The sequence below is a fragment of the Coturnix japonica genome, chromosome 2, assembly GCF_001577835.2.
Source record: "Coturnix japonica isolate 7356 chromosome 2, Coturnix japonica 2.1, whole genome shotgun sequence".
NCBI lineage: Eukaryota > Metazoa > Chordata > Aves > Galliformes > Phasianidae > Coturnix > Coturnix japonica.
This window is the reverse complement of record NC_029517.1, coordinates 28,208,767-28,227,472: the sequence shown is the minus strand read 5'-3', so window position 1 is coordinate 28,227,472 and position 18,706 is coordinate 28,208,767. Positions and strand designations below refer to the sequence as shown.

Below are 18,706 nucleotides of genomic sequence, written 5' to 3'. Positions count from 1 at the left end.
AATGCGAGCCGGGGGGGGCGGGGGGGAGGGGGGTTGGTACCACTCAGCACCCTCTCCAAAACAAGTGATATCTTGATGGATCAGATAGTAATGATAGCAGTTTGCATTTACTGTTGATACTCAGAGACATCCTGACATTTTTAGTAAATTGCTCTGGAATTACAGATTATTGAGAAACTTCCGTCTTTGAAAGGAGTTGCCCTCAAATCGCTTTTCCATTTCTGCAGAACAAGCAATTTTCTGATTACTAACTACAGCTACTGGACAGCCATTTGCATTGCTGAAAGGTTTCAGAGCGTTGCGTAGCGTTATGTGAACCAAAAAGGCTCTGTGTAGCAGCCTTGAGGTGTGATTATAATTTTTCCACATTTTGTGGAAAGGAGTAAGAGGAGCGACAAAGAATTTATCAAGCTTAAGAGCTTTCAGCACTGAGAGGCAGGAAAACTTGCAAATGCATTGCCGTAGCTCTCATCTAGTTTAATTTGAAGTCAGTAAGTGCATATTCAAAATAGCAAAAAAGTGTCTATTCCCTACAGAACAGTAAGCAATCAGCATCCATTTTACTCAAGCACAGGGATCTCATCTGTCTGTTTGCCCAGCTGTAACCCTATCTCATAGGGCTGCTTTTATGCTTAATGAAATGCAAGTTTTAACTGTTTCTGAGCATTATGGTATTGCTTACCCTGTCTACTCATATTTCTTTAAAGAATTAATAACAACAACAACAAAACAATAATAATAAAAAATCCCACAACTTGTAGATGTGTGTCCTGAATTCACAAGCTACGTCAGCATTATTAACTCCAACTCCTTAATGTTTTTCAAATATACTCTGGAGGATGAGCCTCACTAAATGCTAAAGAAATGTGGCTGGTCCTACAAAGTAAGGATGACAGAGTGAATGCAAATTAGAGCCAAAGTTAAATTGCTGGCAATTTTTAAATTCACAGTGCTGGCTAATGCTGATTAATCCATTAACATAAAGAGATGACTGGAGCCAACCATATGTTCATGCCAATGTCTTTGCCATAACTGCAGATAGGAAATGGCACGGCTGAAGGTTTATAGTTTCAGGTTTTTATTTTGTGTGTGTTGTCTAAAGCACATCTCTCCTCCTCCATCCCCCCTGGAGCACCAAAGAAATTAATTCCTGCACAAAGCCAGAGTTTGTGTTGATGTCTGAGAAACGTGTGTGTAACCCCCATTCACAGTTCATGCTGCTGGAGCTCCCACACTCCAAATACTTCATACTCAGGTTTTAATGTGCTTCAGGGCAAACGAGATCTTACAGTCTCCTCTTATATCATCCATTTATTAGAATGAGAGGTAGACTGGGAGTAAGTGCATTTAGTGATTCCCTTGGTTTGGAGGGAAGATAGTTTGGAGAGTAAAATTTTTAGTTCAACACATGCATTCTTTGCCTTTCTACTTTGTTTATGATATTCTATATATGTCAATATTTATCTATATATCTATATCAATATAGATACTCAATATGAGTAAATGACAACTGTTGGGTTGTTGGTTTTTTTTTTGTTTATTTGTTTAATTTTTTTTTGCCTTCTTCATCCAGATTTGGCCTCCCCTAGAAAATCCTCAGAGAAAGCTGAATATCTACTTTGCATAAAGTGGAAAAAGGCTTTACCTCTATTTTTGTGTAATCCGGTTAATACGAGTCTAAAGAAACCTCAAATATTTCTGTAATTCTTGCACAACCATTCACAAAGGATTTGTACAGTGCAGTGTGCAAGAGGTTTGGATTCAGAATGATAATACATTTTCTATCAAACTAGATTAGTAGTTTTTCTTTACAGTTTAACAGATTTCAGAAATTATACATTGAATATTGAAGTCCTGTTGGCCTGATTGTTTTGCATAGATTTATTTTCTCTTAATATTTAAATCAGCATTTAATGCTAATGGAAACAGAAGGATCATAGAACGGGATGAAAACAAAACATTGTTTTTGTCAGAAATTAAGGGAAAATAAGTGTTTCTTCTCATCTGGGCAATTGGTTGGTGATGGAAGTGGGAGGACTGATTTGGCTTATTTTTGACCTTTGTATTTTTGCTGTTAGCCATTGAGAAGCATCAAGACAAAAACTATTTTGGGTGTTTCATTGTGATCAGAAATCGAGGACAAACTGGATTTTGTCTTCAGGTTATCTCTTCTTGTGCGTATAAAGGGATTAATGACTCACTGCTGGTATTAGGAGCAGTTGTATCTGGCTAAGCTGGATGGAGTGTCTAATGTTAGCAATAGAGCAATAGGTGTACTCTGAACAGTTTGATCTATTGAACATATAGTGCAAATATGTATACAGTGTTGTTCAAGCTTTGATGGTCTAAAGAGAATGATGCACGTGCATACCAGTAAGTAATACATGGACATACAGTTTGGTAGGTAAATGTAGCACTGGAATATTTCTGTGCTCATTTTCCTTGTTTACTCATTCTATGTGCTGTCCAAACTGAATGTTTACTTTCAAAAATTTCTGAAACAGAATAATAAAAATTATTTATCTTCTGTTTCATTTAACAAAGGCATTTCTTTTAGCTTAAGTCTCTTTCTATACTTCTGCAACAAGTTATTAATGTCAGAGTGCTCACCTGATGTCTTCTACAACCGTGCTAATTTAAGAGAATATCCATATTTGATTATAGATCACAGGTGTTGGACGCAGCAATGACATAAAGTGTACTGCCTGTCCTGGTTGGTTAAATATGTACAACAGAAGGTGTCAGGCTACAGCTCTTTATTAATTACTTTTCTGAGCCTTGGCAATTGATATTCTGCCTAGAGAAGGCTGTAGAGGGGAGAGTAGATTAACCACTGTGGAATAAAATTTAGTGTGCAAACCCCTGTGACAGTCCCATTCTATACTCCTGCCATTTAAAACTGTGAATATGTAAAGATATACCCTCATGTCTAGGACAAACTCCAAAATATTTAAAGTTACCCTCTCAGAGAAAAGGGGTATGATATATAAGTGGGCACATGGAAAGTAGTGGGAAATCTTCTGGATTTTGGAAGTACATGGTAATATGCAGTTTGGTGTTCATCTAAATATATGATCATTAATTGTTTCTGGTACAAATCCCTGTTCCCAGTCAAACACGCCATTGTTGCCGTAGGCGCCCATCCCCATGCCCACACAGTTCAGCTGCAGCTTCTCTTGTAGAAGCATTGCTGGGTCCTCCAGTTTCTGACTGAAAGCAGATCTTCTCTATGGAAAGCAAATGTTCCCTTGGAAATCCTCATGCATTGGAACATCCCATGTGTATATTCTGCTCTTTCCATTCCTCACCCACCCCGCATGCATGTTGCAGAAGGACCCGTATACTGCAGAAAGATTGGAAATGTGGTACTAACAGCTGCCAGTGAAGCTGGTGTCTATGCTACCTTATTTCACCTGGGTGAAGGGTGAGCCCGTGAGAAACTGCCTCAGCAGAAGCTGACTTGAATTGATTATTTAATAATGAAGAAGCACATTGCTTGCTTTTTTTGTTATTCTTATGCCTATGATATGATACTGAGAGCATACATTCAGTGCTGAGATTACTGCCTAAGGCTGCCTCTGAAGAGCTTCAGGAGCAGTAGTCCATTGAACCCATGCTGTTTCTGTTGCACGTCTTAATGAAGTTTAAAATGCTTGAAATTGTCTCTGGAATGAAATATTCCGTAGCTGCAAGCTGACAGCATACTTCGTAATAATTGCTTAACCAAATAAAGGAAAACCGTGCAGAGTAAAGAAAAATTAGATTGATGGCTAAGAGAAAATGATTACATAAAAAATTCATGAAGAGGAGAAATTAAAACAATAACATCACAGTCTTCTGCATGAAAAAATACTTTTCCTCCACAGGAAGCGTTTTTCCTTTGTCAACCATTACCGTGTTTTTATTCTCCTTGAATGCTGCAAGCACCAGAAGAACTTTTTCTATAGGAAGAATGAGGAAGGTGGCCACAAATTTATGCAGAAACAGGGACAGAATAGAATAGAACTTATAAGCTGAGGCACTTCACCCCCATTCTGTATGGCAATATGGTGCACTGTAAATAATTAACGATGACTGAAATTACCCTTTTTCCCTCTTTTTCCTCTTTTTTCCTCTTTTCCTTCTTTTTTCCTCCTTTTTTCCCTCTTTTTCCCCTCTTTTTCACCTTTTTTCCCTTTTTGCTCTCTTTTTCTCCTTTCTCCCCTTTTCCCCTCTTTTCCCTCTTTTTCCTCTTTTTTCCTCCTTTTTCCTCCTCCTTTTTTCCCTTTTTTCCCCATTTTCCCCTCTTTTTAACTTTTTCAATTATTATCATCTCTTCCTCCTTCCATCCCTTCTTTTTCTTTCCTTTTTTAATTTTTTTTTTTTTTATTTTTTATTTTTATTTAACTCAACCAAATCAACCAAAACTAACTGGGAAAACCCTAAGACAACTTCTATTCATAGTTATTAGGAACTGCTACTAAAGCTCAAACTCACTGAGGTTTACTGCTGTAAGTGTCCATCTGTAGCCAGAATGAATAATTTGATGCCAATAAATTGTCTTGTGAATAGTCTTTCTCTCTATTTACATAGACCAGGAAATAGTTAACTGCGAGCATATCTTCAAAAACAATTGAGGTGTGAGTTTGTTTGCATTGGACAAAGTATTTTTTAAGAATTAGTTCATACTCAGTTTTTCCCCCTTTTTGTGGCATAAAAAGCCATTCTGGAATTATATAATTTACGGTGCATTTGAGAAGAAAATACCGAGGGAACTACAGTGATAAGTAGTACTTTAGGGAAGCACACACTAGTTGGTAGAGATGTTTTAAAACATGAATATTACCATGAAGTCTTTAAATGATGTTTGGCAATAGATATTTAATCTAGCAAAAGCACTTTGATTGCTTATTTATTAAGGCAATTTAACAGATGGCTGATGGTCCACATGCATAATATAGACCTTTTTTCTTCAAAACATTCCTTTAGGGTATAAATTTCTAAACAAGTTTAAAGGCAGTTTGTAGGGATCTGGGCCATACACAAGCTAAACGAATCAGTACTTAAGGAATTCTCTTTTTAGCCTTTCCTTTCCATCTAAAAGGAAAAGAAATACAATAATGCACGGCTATCTATTGCTGAAACTAAGATATCACCTAAAAAGAACAGAAAGTTTCTGTGGAAATAATCTGTTATAACTGTATTTTTGACTTGGTGAGCACCATGCACATAGTTTAGTCAAGAACTAGAATAGGAGATTAGCTGTGGTTATTGTCTCCAAGAGCTGCAGCTTCCAAATAAATGTTTGTGAAACCTCCAATTTTAATAGCTGCATTGTATCATCCAAAAGATGTGCAACAGAAGGAACTGCAGACCTTTTGGATACAGAACAAGCTGTGCACAAGATTTTTTTCATTTTCAGAGACAGAATGTTTCTTTCATACAAAGATAATACTTTCCACAGTTTTAAAGTAATGTCTGCGAAATATAAAGAATTTAAGCAAGCGGCTTCAGTTACGCCCCTTCAGATCAGGAGTCTTTCTAGCTGTGCTAAAGGCATTGATTCAGCTGCATTTCTTTTGTTAATGGCAGCAGAGGTATTTTGAGTCCTATGCTGACAGTTATTATCTATCTGTCCATGTGATATTCACATGATATCTGGCTTTGAATGATACATGGATGAATTTATTGCCATTCTACGCCTCATCTATGAGGTCAGTTTGCAGACAAGAAGGTCCAAGGTAGCTGTGACTGGAATGGGCCTAAATTGTTGTGAAATTGCATTCTCAGTCTGAATTGCTTCTGGGATGCTTCCGATTGCATACATGTACGCAAGCACCAGCTGGATGAGATCAGGACAGTGAGGAGACCAGGACAGGGAAATGAGGGCACAACCTCTTCTTCCTCCTGCAAGGAGCAGTTTGTCCTTTAGTCTTAGTAGCTCTAAGTCCACCAATGAACCACTACTTAATTTATAATGGCTACTAGTAACAACTAATAATACTGCTAAGGTGTTTTTGCTCTACAGTGCTTCAAAGAGATATGTATATGTCAATGAATATAACCAGAATTACTACAGAAACGTTTTCCTGTTCTCACCTGGTAAAACAGAGTAATTGCATCATAAAGATTGTTTTGTTTGTGAATGAAGTATGAATTCGTTCCTACATCATGCATAATTTATGAGTAATTAATATCGGAAGCACAGTTGTGTGAGTTACAGACCAATGTGGGTTGGCAGGTAGCTCTGCTTGGAGCGGGCTCATTAGGCCAGGCGGCTCAGGTCCTGCTCAGGCGGGCTCTGAATAACCCTGTTAATAACTGACTAATCCATTATGGAGCTTCTCCTGGCCAACCTGTCCTCACAGGGGAAAAAAAATCTCTTTTATCTAGACAAATTTTCCCTTGTTTTACTCTCTGATGTTTGCCTCTGTCATTGTGTTGCATGCCTCTGGGAAAAATCTGGTTCAGTCTTGTCCTTCTGTGCCATCGGGTTGTTGAAGGCCATCACAAGATTTCCCTTGGGCTCTCTCATCTTGTAGAAAACCTTCTTTCAGCTTTCCCCCTTGCACCTGGTGTGCATGCTAAAGATTTGGATAGACCCTAAAATTAGCCTGATGTGGGAATGAGGAATGGAAAAACTGTGCTGAGGTCTGAGTTGGCAGTGCTGCTTTTCCTGACAGCCTGAGGTGTTACGGCTGCAAAAGAGGTATTCTTTTGGTAGGTGCCTTTAGTTGTACTGATAGAAATCAAGTGCAGGAATATCAGGAGCAGAAAACAACTTTGAATAATGTAATTAAGCAAACCAGAGAGAAAGTATCCCAGCAATTAGCAATGCACACAAATCTTAACTAGCTAAACACTTAAGTATGCTTGGTTTTTGCTTCTCAAATACTGTGCCTACATGTTCACCACAGTACATGGCAATCTCAGTTTTCTATTACTAAAAGTTTGTCTTCTGAAATTCTGAAACAACTTACTGGTGGAAATGGTGAATAGCTGGAATCACCCAGAAGAGCCAACTGGAATGTGGTGTTTGTGATAAGGACTCGTATTCATTCCTAAACTATGGCTTATTTTGTGCATAGTTCTGCTTGTTGATTAACTGAGAACTGAGGATGTGCTTGTTAATAAGGATCTCATCACTGCAGTGTGAATGCATCATTAACTGTGTGAAATGGAGTCTTCAAATCAATGATATATTCTTTAGGTTTTTTTCTTGCTATGGACGCTAACTGATAGATACTGTCTTCCTCCTCTCAAAAAATATATTGTACTTTAGACTTCTTTTGTCTTTCTCTGCAGAAACTCTCCTGGATGATTTCCTTCTCACATACACAGTCTTCATGACAACAGATGACTTGTGCCAGGCACTTCTGAGGCAATATCCTTTCAAGTGTTGTGTTAACACACATCACAAAACTTATAGATATTGTTTTTGTTTAATGCTATATAAATCTCTTCTCCACTTTTACAAAACAATGTTTAAAATCAGGTTAAATCCTATCCAAAACATAAATGTTAATTCTTAGAATACGTGTGTAATACACTGCAGAATATATAAAGAATAGATATTCTACAATGTCTGCACCTTTTGTCACGTGATAAGTATATAACTTCTTTTGTATTTCCAATAATTTCTATAATCTATAGAATGTTGCTTGAATGAACTTGGAGCTGTGAATCAAAACCTTTTCTTTTTGTTGTGAAAGTCATTTCACCTACTGACAAAAAGAATAGTGAAGAGACAGGAACAATGTATAATGTGAATATCTTCTGTCATTATTTGCTGTTTCTGCTTTGTGAATAGAGGACAATAGTGGAAATTGATTCTTTTCTTTTTTTCTTAATAGTGTTATTTCAGCTTAAAGTGTAATTTGCACTGGGAAAAAGAAACTGACTTCCTCTGCTCAATATTTCTCTCGTTGTAATGATGCATTGTCCTCTTTCATGCAGACATTCATGTTGGCGTCAGTGTGCGGGACAAAGTTTTGTTCCAGCTTCCACAGGAAAGTTATGACTCAACATTGTATAATTCCTTTTAAATGGATTTTACTTTTTATAGACTTTTCTCTCTAATATGGAAAGGAAAAAAGTTCTGTTGACATAGAGAATGGACATTTCTCTTACTGAGCACTTAATTCCAAAATGTTGATGAAACTCCCGAAGCTTGTAACAGGATAAATATGCATTTAAAACAGAACAGTGAAAATAGTCTTTCATTGCCAAACAACAACCAAAATGGTTGTGCATTGCTGAATTTTGAAGTTTCAATGAGTTCTTAGTATTTATTTCCCTTAACTTACTGTACCTATTGTGCAAAGAACCATCAAGGGAAAGAAGACGACTCTGATGTATCCTGCAGGAAACGAAAGGTCTTGCACTTGGTGTCTCAGTGGACTTCTCTCTACAAAGACTGGTTACATGAAGATGAGCATTTAAAACAATTTTTAAAGGTACTGAATCACTTCCTGATGTATTGCAATTCTGTTTTATTAGCACATAGTGTCTAAGAAGCTGCAATGGCTAAAAGTATAAGACATAATTTTTCATATTCAGATTTAGTCCTTGATATCTATAATATAAAGTGATTCACATGTGTTTTTCTTAATTAGAGTTAGTCAGCTTGGATGTAAAATCTGTAATGTCTATTTGTTCAACATTACTGTAAAATGCAAAACTTTTGAAATTGCACAACACCTGGAAAATGGGAAAGAATAGGAAGGTAAGAAGTAAAATGATGAATATGTGGAGGTCCCTCGGACACAATGGTCTTGGTCTGCCAGAACAGAGCCTATATTCAGTATCCAGATGATCATGGATGAAAAGCAAGTTTTGTGGTCTCAATCACATTTGCTAGGAAGAGCAAAATGCTATTGCAGAGACCTTAGGATTTTTGCTCTTTGGTACTAGGCTGTATGGTACTGTACTGGAAACTGGACGTCATTCCAGCCACCAGCCAGGTTATACTGTTGCATGTACTTTGATGTAGTGCCTGTCTTTCTGTCCATAAAGTTTTGTGGCTGTCCAAAAAATTTGGACAGTTGAGGGCAGTCAAAAAATGCCTGCTCCAGAAAGAAGTAAGGTTTATTTATTTATTGGCTTAAAATTAAGAGTATGCTGTTGTTTTTGAGAGATGTTGCTCGATTTAAATGTATGCTTATGTCAAGAAAAGTAGAATGTTCATTTAAGAGTCTAAATCAGATTAATCTGTTTTTACCATTTTGAATGAGGAATGATGGTGTGTTATGTTCTCAAGCATCAGAATGCTCTGAACTAACTTGGATTTTTAACAGCCGTGTGTGCCATTTTATCTGTAGACTAATAAGCATCAACATTTTGCTCACTTGGTGTTGAGAGAAAATGTTTCTTCTAAGACAAACTGAGCACCGACTAGCCTGTAAAAATAAATGAGGACATTTTCTGCTCATGGATCTTGCAAAAGAATTATGATGAAACTTGCTGCTGTATGCTAATGACTGATTGATTAAAACTATTGCTGGGATGCTTCAGATGTATTTTTGAGTTATCATATGATTGCATAAAGTGTTTATTTTGCTTTGTAGACAATATACCGGAATGTGTTAGATGATGTGTATGAATATCCCATTCTTGAGAAGGAGCTGAAAGAATTTCAGAAAATACTTGGGATGCATCGTCGTCAGTAAGTATTGGTTATCCTTATGATCAGATCTCATTTTCCTTAGTGTAATTTATTTTTGTTGGCATCTTGGTGTAATTCAGTAAAGATAAAGGGATGAGTGATACAAGTACTGTATTCATTTTCACAATTAATCTTTAAAGTAGAGCTAGATTATTGCATCTTATCTGGCATTTGTCATGTGGTGTGGAACTTTGTGGAAAAGACTGTCAAAATGTCACTCATCAGTCTCTGATTTCAGATGATGCATCTTATCTCTCTCGTGCAATATTGAGAAGCAAATCCATTTCTCAGTGGTTGTGTCAGGGTTATTATTTTATTAATCTGATGGTATTTTTAAAATATATTCCCTTGGCACATTTTTTTTCCCAACTAATGGAAGTTATTTCTGTGGTTTGTCCATTTGGGCACTGGAAGGACCTTGTCTGCCACTGGTATCGATATTCTCCAGAAGCTCCCAGACTGGCAGCATTTCTTTTTCCTATACTGACTTTGTGACTCCCTGGAAAGTTTTGTGGTTGAGCCGAATGACCTCAGCTTTCATTGAAGGATCTCTACAGCCATTCTGTGGAGACTGTGTAAAACAAGCACACAAACTTGTTTTGTTTTTTTGGATTGAAAGAATAATTAGAATTTTCCTTTTCGTTTCAGCACTGTGGATGAATATTCACCACACCGAAAGGTAACACAAACCTTGTTGTTTTGCTTGTTGTTAGCTAACTTAACAGCCTTTCTTTCTTTCCCTCTCTCCACTTTCACCTCTTTTCTTGGCATTTCAATTGAAAGTGACAGGTGACCAAAAACATGACAGGATACATCAGTGAGGCTAGAGCTGCAACATTGCTTAAAGTTTTTTTTTATTTCTGGCAGCGTCACCTGGATATCAGTTGTGTGAACTAACCTGCAGTGGCTGTGACGGTATTATCATTTTAACAACACATCCTGCGATGTCAGTGTTGAATGTTTTGAATAACAGAGGCCTGAGAGCATGTCCTGCCTGGCTGTATAGATGCAGAAAACCTGGGCAAACCAGTCTAAGCTCAGGCATCAACTGCAGGTGTCAGGCAGCCAAAGTAAAGGGGAATTTGCTGTGACAGGGTGAAGAAAGAGAGAAAGAAAGAGGAACGTGGATATGTCTATTTAAGCAGAAGGAAAAGGTGCTACTGGAGAACGTTGGCATATGAATTAATTGTGCAGGGCTGAACTGCTGACCTACTGAAGTCTTCTGGGCTGAAGCATGTAAAAGGCTTAAAATGTTACAGTGGAAATACAGGAGGCAGAACATGAGATTGTCATGAAATTGCTAAATAGGCCAATTGTTGCATAGGAAATGTGTATGAGAAAAGTACGTAAGAAATGACCTCTGCACATAACTACAAAGAATCATGAGGCGTGGATGCTGCTTGGAATAGGCACGTCTCACTTCCTCAGAAATTCCCACCTTTACCATTATTAAGTAAGGCAACTTCCAGCTTACTGATGCAGGAAGGGTGGGTGAATTTCCTATACTGCAACCTTTTTAGCCAGATGTGTGCGTTGAATGTTGTATTTTATCAATTGCTGCCTTGTAAAGGGAAGGAATGCCGACAGTCATTGTTGTGTCTTTTTTTTCCTCTCCCACTCCCTTGCAGAACAAAACTTTTTTCCACCAGTTCAGTCTAAAGGAGAACTGGCTGCAGCACAGAGGAACCGTGAATGAAGCAGAAGAAAGTAAGTATGGCTTACTTAAGAAAGGGAAAAAACCTAGCACGGCACTTTTAAATGTCAGGGCAACCTTTTTTAGTAAGAGCTGCCTGTGAAGGTGCGGTCTTCTTCCAGGTGTACAGCTTCAGAACAGGACCATGGGGACCTGAAAGAAGAGAAATTTGCCTGTGTGAAGATTACTTGTCTGCCTCCTGCTTTGCAGGGGCTCAGCAGGGGAGTGAGATCTCAGGCTTTCTACCTGCCTGGTTCCTCTGTGGTCCTGTGACAGAGCTGTGTAGCTTGCAGTCTATCCATCAGTCAGAAACTGTAACACAGGGCAGGAATAGTCTCCTGACCTAGATCCTGGGTGCGAGAGGTGGATGCACCTGTCAGGTTAAGTGGGGCAGAATCTGCTAACTCTGAGAACCTGCGTAGGTTCTCTCCACAAAAACATTTCCATGTAGCGGGTGAGACGCCACTATGCTTTAATGTCAACTATTTCATTTTTCCCTTTATTGCTGCTAAAGCAATGGTAAAGTGAAGTTCTCACCTTGCTGTAATGCCTGTGAGAGGAAGGAGGCAGAGAGGAGAATAACATGCACACAAGCAGAGAACAGGCAGAAAGGCCTCCTCTTGGGACATCTAGCCCTTTAAACAGTATTATCTTCCTTTCTTGGTGAGAACGAAACTCCAGAAGTTCAGGCTGAGTCAGGGTATTTTTAGTGCTTGTTTGTGACACGGTTAAGAACTGAGCTCCTGTAGTGACAAGTCTCTCCCTACATTATGTGCTGATGGTAAATAGACAGCCTCTTTCTGTGCCGGAAAATTAAGTTTATTTGAGGTTTAGACTGGCAAGGATGCTTCTAAAAATGTCATTTCTGGATGAAAACCCCCAAACTTCATTTTTCTTCTTAAAAGGTCTGACACAGCTCATGAAAAGCATACTGGTACAAGGTGGCACAGACTGAATGGCTGTGGGGACAGGAAAGGCTGGACTCAGCAAGGCCATAAGTTTCTTTGCTCTCTCTTCTTGTGAGCATGAGCCATGGAATGTGCTGGGACTAAGGGAATGAAATAGAACACGCAAGACTAGGGGTAGGGGAGGCAGGTGCCTGGGCACAATGGAGGGAAATGGGATGGGCTGTGGAGTGCTACTGTGTGATGGTGCTTGTAGAGGATGAGTTTGTCCAGCACCTCCTGCTCTCAGTGGTAGAGATCAGACCAGAAGCATTCTACCTCCTAATGTTAGTGTTTCTAGGGTGGTTTACAGCCCGTGCCCATGTCCTCCTGTTGCTGTTCCCTGCTGCATTTCACTGAGGAGCAATGTAGACTCCTAGAAGGGATGACATGACCCACTCCAAAAGATAACCACTGATAGGACATTTGAAAGGTGTATTGTGGGGAAGGTTTTGTGATAACTGCTGAGATGATTGTTTTCAAGAACCTGACAGGTAGGTTGGTTTAGTTTGGTGCGAAACAAAGGACATGTCAATAGCCAAACTATGAGTTAATATTTTGCTGTCATTTTCCTCTCCAAAATGACAGAGGCTGATGCTTTAAACAAATTCACTGCAGGCAAGTTGTATTGTGCTTTGCATATGGAGGGCAAATATTTGTGTCAGATTTATTTATTTTCTTACTTAGAGTGCATTTCATGTATCTGTCTTTTCACGAGTTATATGTATTCTGAAGAAAGATTCTGACACATGCTGAGCACCTGATTTACTGTCTGTCAGCAGAGACAGGCTAAGAAAATAATTATAAAATCAAATGGCTTTTCTTCCCCAAGGTTAAATGTTGAGTTCCTCCTTCCTTCTTATCTTCATTTTTCTCTTCTACAACACACACAAAAAGATGTTCAGTCAGACAAGGAGCTATTGCTGCATACATCTCTCAATAAAAATACAGCACTTCTGGAGGAGAAAAGTATTGTATTATATTGCCATGGTAGCAGCCTATCTGCAATAAGAAGTACAAAAGTAGAAGAAAATTGAAAGTTTAAGTGCAGAACTGAGGGTAAAATCCAGAGCTGTGGTGATTCTCATTAGCAGGGGTTATTTTTGAAATATCTGTGCAAGACTGCAGCTGTTTCTTCCCTTTTAAGTATGGAAGCTGTATTTCAAATGACCAGCTACAGCAAACTCAGCAAAAAAAGACTGCAAACCTAAAATTCTGGGAAGCAGAGGGAGTGTACCTCACTTCTGAAGGAGCAACAAAGTATTACATGAGCTTCCTGCAGCATTACTGATGGGAATCACCCCCAGAGCCTAACCAGTTCTAGGACTTCACTGGAAGTTATGAGCCCAGGGATTTTGTCCAAACCAATTTCTTTTAAGCATACTGCAAGTGACTCAGGGTAGATGTGTCAGAATTAATTGCACTGCTGCTCAGTCAGCCTCTGCTAGTGCAAAAATGCCCTGGCAATGCACATCACTAGGTGTCCAGACAGATGAGCTAACAAGAGTGGTTACAGAGCGGGGAGCTTCTATAGGAGCGTGCTGTTCCAGGTGAAAGTGGAGGAGCAAAACAGTTTCTGCAGCAGGTATGAGACACACTGAAAGAATGCTAGTTTATCTGGGCCTAGAAGGTAAGGACAAAAGATGATAACCATTAACTTTGCAGCAAAGGTGCACAGCAAAGGAATTGGTCTACAATTGAATACTCAGAGAAGGAACTCCTAAATAGGCTCCCCTGAAGAGAATCCAAAGAGATGCATTTGAGTGTCCCTGTCATTCACCAGAGAGAAGAAGTGAAAAGTGGGGAAATGGTGATGTTTGCTCTCAGTTTCATGCCCTTGTTGGGCAGGGTGCAGGAGTAGCCTGTCTTGCAGCTGGGACTGAGGCTGCAAGGCTTTGCTCTGTTCCTGTGGGGTCCTTTTGGCTGTTGCTGAGCCTGCCTTTCTTCCTTTGTGCAGTTTTCTGCCGTGTGTACATCACGGAGCACTCCTACGTCAGCGTGAAAGCTCAAGTAACCACTTCAGCACAGGAGATACTGAAGATTGTTGCAGAAAAGATCCAGTACCCAGAGGAGGAATTGGCACTGGTGGTCATCACGTTCTCTGGTGGTAAATAATCTTCATCTGACCACACACCTCTTAAGTGCGGCATGGAGGGGAGGGTTGGGATTCTCTACTGCAGGATACAGCTGTGGCCCACAGCTGGATGACCATGGAACAATGAGAGCTGCTTCCCAGAGCCGTTCCCATGGAAACAGCTCATTCCCGAGTAACACTGGATGAGGCATTCCCTTGCTGGGAATGGACTGAAAAAGACTCTCCCTATTCAACAGTGTTACAAGATTTTCTTTTTGCCTACACATAAATCTTCAACTTTCAGATCTAAATTAATTTAGAAGGTGTCGAGGAAGGATTTTCTTTTAAAATATAAAAGAGAATAACAGCTTCTGAGTGTGTGGATGTTTATTTACAGGATGGGTAGTGAATATTCTCCAGTGGAGAGAAGGGAGGCATATATTTGCACAGATGAGATACTGGGCATGACCTAGCAGTATTTTGGAAGCAAACTTGTTTATGACTGATGTATTTTGCCTGTTAGTTTAATGTTTCTTGTTTAACAGAGGCGGCATACTGTCTTTTTCTGAGGAGGATCAGACTGAGGGTAGGCTGATAGTAGGGAACTGCCACGCTGTCAGCTCTTAAGATCAGGTCAGGTTGTTTTGCTCACTGTGATACCTTATTGGGCTCTTACTGAAAATAAAGCAATGCAACTGAGTATGTAGAAAGGAAAGTGGGCCCACAAAGTAGGCCTAAAGCCACTAAAGCCTTTAGAACACCTGGGCCATATTCTCAGCCAGCATTACTGGATGTCAGTCCCCTAAGGCAAAGAATGAGCCCTTTAGTATACGTCACTCATCCTTATTACTTTGGCACTGTGATTGAATGAAATATAGGCAAATGCTGAGTTGTTCTGCTTACATAACAAATTCAGAAGTGAAAGACCACATTCTCCTCCCCAAATCTAAGCACAATTAAATAATTTTGTGGGTCTCCACTGTGAGTGGCAGGGGCTGGAGCCTTACCCCAGCAGTCAAGAGTTTGGGCACAGGGTGGCCATGTGGGAGCTTTGCATGTTGGCGTCTTGGCCAGCTGGGTTGCATCACTTGAAGGCAGATGCATTTACCCTTGTGTGTTCCCAAACTCAGATGCAGTGTGTTTTGCAGCTCTGCAAGATCAAGCTGCTGCAGTTGTTCTTCAGGTCTCATGCTCCTGTTCAGGAATAGGGTAAATTTTGCACTGCTAGCAATGAATCTGGTGCTAACTGCCTACTTATGTAAAGAAAACCAACAATTCATAAATAATGAAAGACAATATCATCTCTAAGTTGCATTGTTTCCTGAGAAAGCCACAGAATAGAAATAATTGCCATTTGGCTGTTGAATAAGAAATAATAATTAAAAAGCTGGTACAACAGGACTGTCATCTGTACATGACTATTGTAATTCCCAAAATGCTCTTTGGTTCTATTGACTGAATTAATTGGAGATAGAATAAGGATACCGAATTTGTGCTTATGCATTGTCACTTGCTCACTGTGTGCAATAATCAGCAGCCTGCCATGCTTTCTTTATTTTTTCTTTGTTTTTCTCTTTTGCATGACTCTGAACTGTCATCTGCCATCCGCTTGGAGGGCAGCAGGATGAGCATTGAAGAACTCATTTTTATTATACTCCTAAAATGAGCAAGCAATATCTTTTTGCTCAAAAGTACCTTGAAAAGACATACTGATAGTTCAGCACAAATGCATCTGGTGTCAGTATGAGCAAAGGAAATGGCAAAAATGAGTATCTTTTAGTGATACTTTGCCCCTGAACGCCTGTTACTGCTCCTCCTTCATGGGCCATGAACAGTCTGAGGTGGCTGTCAGTATTATTGCAGTGCGTTTTGGTCTGTATTAATTCAGTGACTATAATCAAATCTCAGATGTCAGCTCTCCAGAAGATTACTTGAAGCCCATAGGAAGAGACAGTTTTTCTACAGCATGGATGTTTTAGCTGTGTTCTGGGTTTTTGTTTATTTTTTCTCCCACCTTTCTCTGGTGCATCTAAGATTGCCCATTGGAGAAAAAAAGTCCGTTCTCCTTGCTGCCTGTCTGGCAAATCCTGCTCTTTCACTCAAATAGTTACCAAACAAATTGCCATATGTCTAGAGGAATTTCTATATGTAAATTTATTAGCAAGAGGTTGGGTTTGTTATTGTTTTTTTCTTTACCACCCATTGTTCTACTCTATGGGGTGAATGGCTATTGATTACATCTCTACCCCCATTCTTTTCTGCCTGAGACACACGACAGCTCTCTTGAGGCTGAGACACACTGCTCTAACTAAAGTCACTGTGCCTGTGGTAGATACATTCAGCTGAAATGAAATGTTCAGTAGTGCATAGGAGGTTAGGCCAGAAAATTTAAGGGTTTATCCTAGATAAGTCCAAGTTGAAAGCATATATTTTTGTTTGTGCTACAGTCTAGAATCAGAGACAGCTTACTTTTATTGTTCTGAATATTGTGGAAATGACGAACCCATTCCTGGCATTGCATTGTGTTTGATGCTGAGTTACATTCTAAGAAGCTGATATGACTTTTAAAATATAACTGTAATGTTCTTCTCATATTTGTACTCCTTAAGAAAGCTTATACTCCTTTTCTGAAGCTTCTGTGTTTTATTTTTAAAGAAAAACATGAACTACAACCAAATGACTTGGCCATCTCAAAATCTTATGAGTCATCCAGTCGTATGTTTGTCTACCGAAGAGACCTGACTGATTCTTTGGTAAGGATATGTATTTTGTATTCCCATTTTTGAAATGTCTGATGCAAGATCGTGGGCTTAGTGTTCCTGTAAGAAGGGTTTTTCAATATGTAATTTATTTCTTAGTTCCTTAGAGGAGCTTACTGAGCTGTTCTATACCTGGAAGAAATAAAATCTTGCATTAACAGCAGTTATTTGACTGAGCAGTAATGGAATTTGTTCATCAATTTCAAATAGACCAAAGCTTCTATAGAGCTTAAATCTTTCAATCTACGTCAGTCCGGAAAAGCTGGCTTGTGCTTGTACAGGACTGACTGGGATGAGGATTACTTCAGAGCTCACATAGCTTTTTTTTTTTTGGCCTCGTGTCTGTACAGTACTTAAAATGGCTGGTACAGAACTGTAGGAAGTGATAAACTCTACATAACATGTGAATACAGAATTGCTCCATGTAGATACAGAGTGAGTTATATGAAAATTACTGAGCATTGGCATGGCTACGGTGTTGTGGTATCCATGTGGTTATATTGATGCTGCTGTCATCTCCCCTTCCTTCTGTCTCTCTGGTGCCAGAGAGGGGAGGGGGTTGGAGGGCTGCGGTTCTCTCATTTGTGCTGTCCTCCAAAACTGAGATTGCAAAATCTCTCTCCCTGCTGATTTCCTAAAGCCTCAGCGAGGCAGTAACTCCAATAATTAGTCTTTTCTGCTAATTATTCATTCACTTTGAGGAAAGAATGTATGGGGACAGTATTGCAGCTGACTTTCATGTGTTGTCAGCACTAGCATTTGTGCATTCACCCTAGCTATGAGAAATGTCTATTTACATTTTGTTGGATCAATGTGCCCTGAAGAGCTGACATGCTGATATCATTGTAATCCGTCATCCCCATTATCTCCAGCATTTTAGCTTCCTCTAAAAATGCCAGCATTAAGGAAAGGTTTGCAGTGTGGACAGGTGACAACCAATCTAGTTTCATTAGTTGCATAATAAAAATGGCAAAACTTGCTGTAACTGTCAAAAATAAAGCACCAAAGTAATGGCTTAACTGATAAGAATAATTTTTCATCTTGACAGATGGTTCATGTGCCAAGTTTCAGACTGATGAGGTAAAAAACCCAAGAGAAATACAAACCTTTGAAAATCAGAGCTAATAATGGCTATGTCAAATGACCCTTAGTACCAGCAGTGCCTGTGAACTCCACAGTAATAACCTGAGTAACGTTTATGATTCAAGGTGTACTGTGTTGTTGGCAACTGCAGCTGGAGTAAATTAATCATAAAACAGGTGGATTTATGTTGTTTGTAAGCATATGTTTATTGGTGGCAAGTTTTGTGAATTTGTTCTAAACCTGGTATTGCAGTGATAGTGAAATTTTGGTGTCTTAATTCAAAATCTGTTTTCTGATAATTTCAGGGATCAAATTTTCATTATGTTCATTACTTGTTTGGTCATTTTTTTTATATTCAAGGTTTAGAGAGAGAGTGGGAAGTCCTAGTCCGATAGGCCATAATCAATCCTATTGACCCATTTCTTTTTCAAGCTCTTTGTTAAACAGGCTATCACTCACCTATTTTAATTAATGTGGAAAGAAGAAAAACCCTCAGTGCACTTAGGGAAC

At 39.1% G+C, this 18,706-nt stretch overlaps 1 protein-coding gene across 6 annotated transcripts in view; it reads left to right on the top strand.

Moving 5' to 3' along the window:
* RAPGEF5 (Rap guanine nucleotide exchange factor 5) overlaps positions 1-18,706 on the top strand; it is a 142,728-nt gene that overhangs the window by 101,186 nt on the left and 22,836 nt on the right. For all 6 annotated transcript variants that reach the window (XM_015853736.1, XM_015853739.2, XM_015853738.2 and 3 more), the window contains 7 exons: positions 7,285-7,363; positions 8,291-8,435; positions 9,546-9,643; positions 10,292-10,322; positions 11,272-11,350; positions 14,238-14,387; positions 17,010-17,107. In XM_015853736.1, the coding sequence (XP_015709222.1) occupies positions 7,285-7,363; positions 8,291-8,435; positions 9,546-9,643; positions 10,292-10,322; positions 11,272-11,350; positions 14,238-14,387; positions 17,010-17,107 (680 nt within the window). The remainder of the gene's footprint in view (positions 1-7,284; positions 7,364-8,290; positions 8,436-9,545; positions 9,644-10,291; positions 10,323-11,271; positions 11,351-14,237; positions 14,388-17,009; positions 17,108-18,706) is intronic.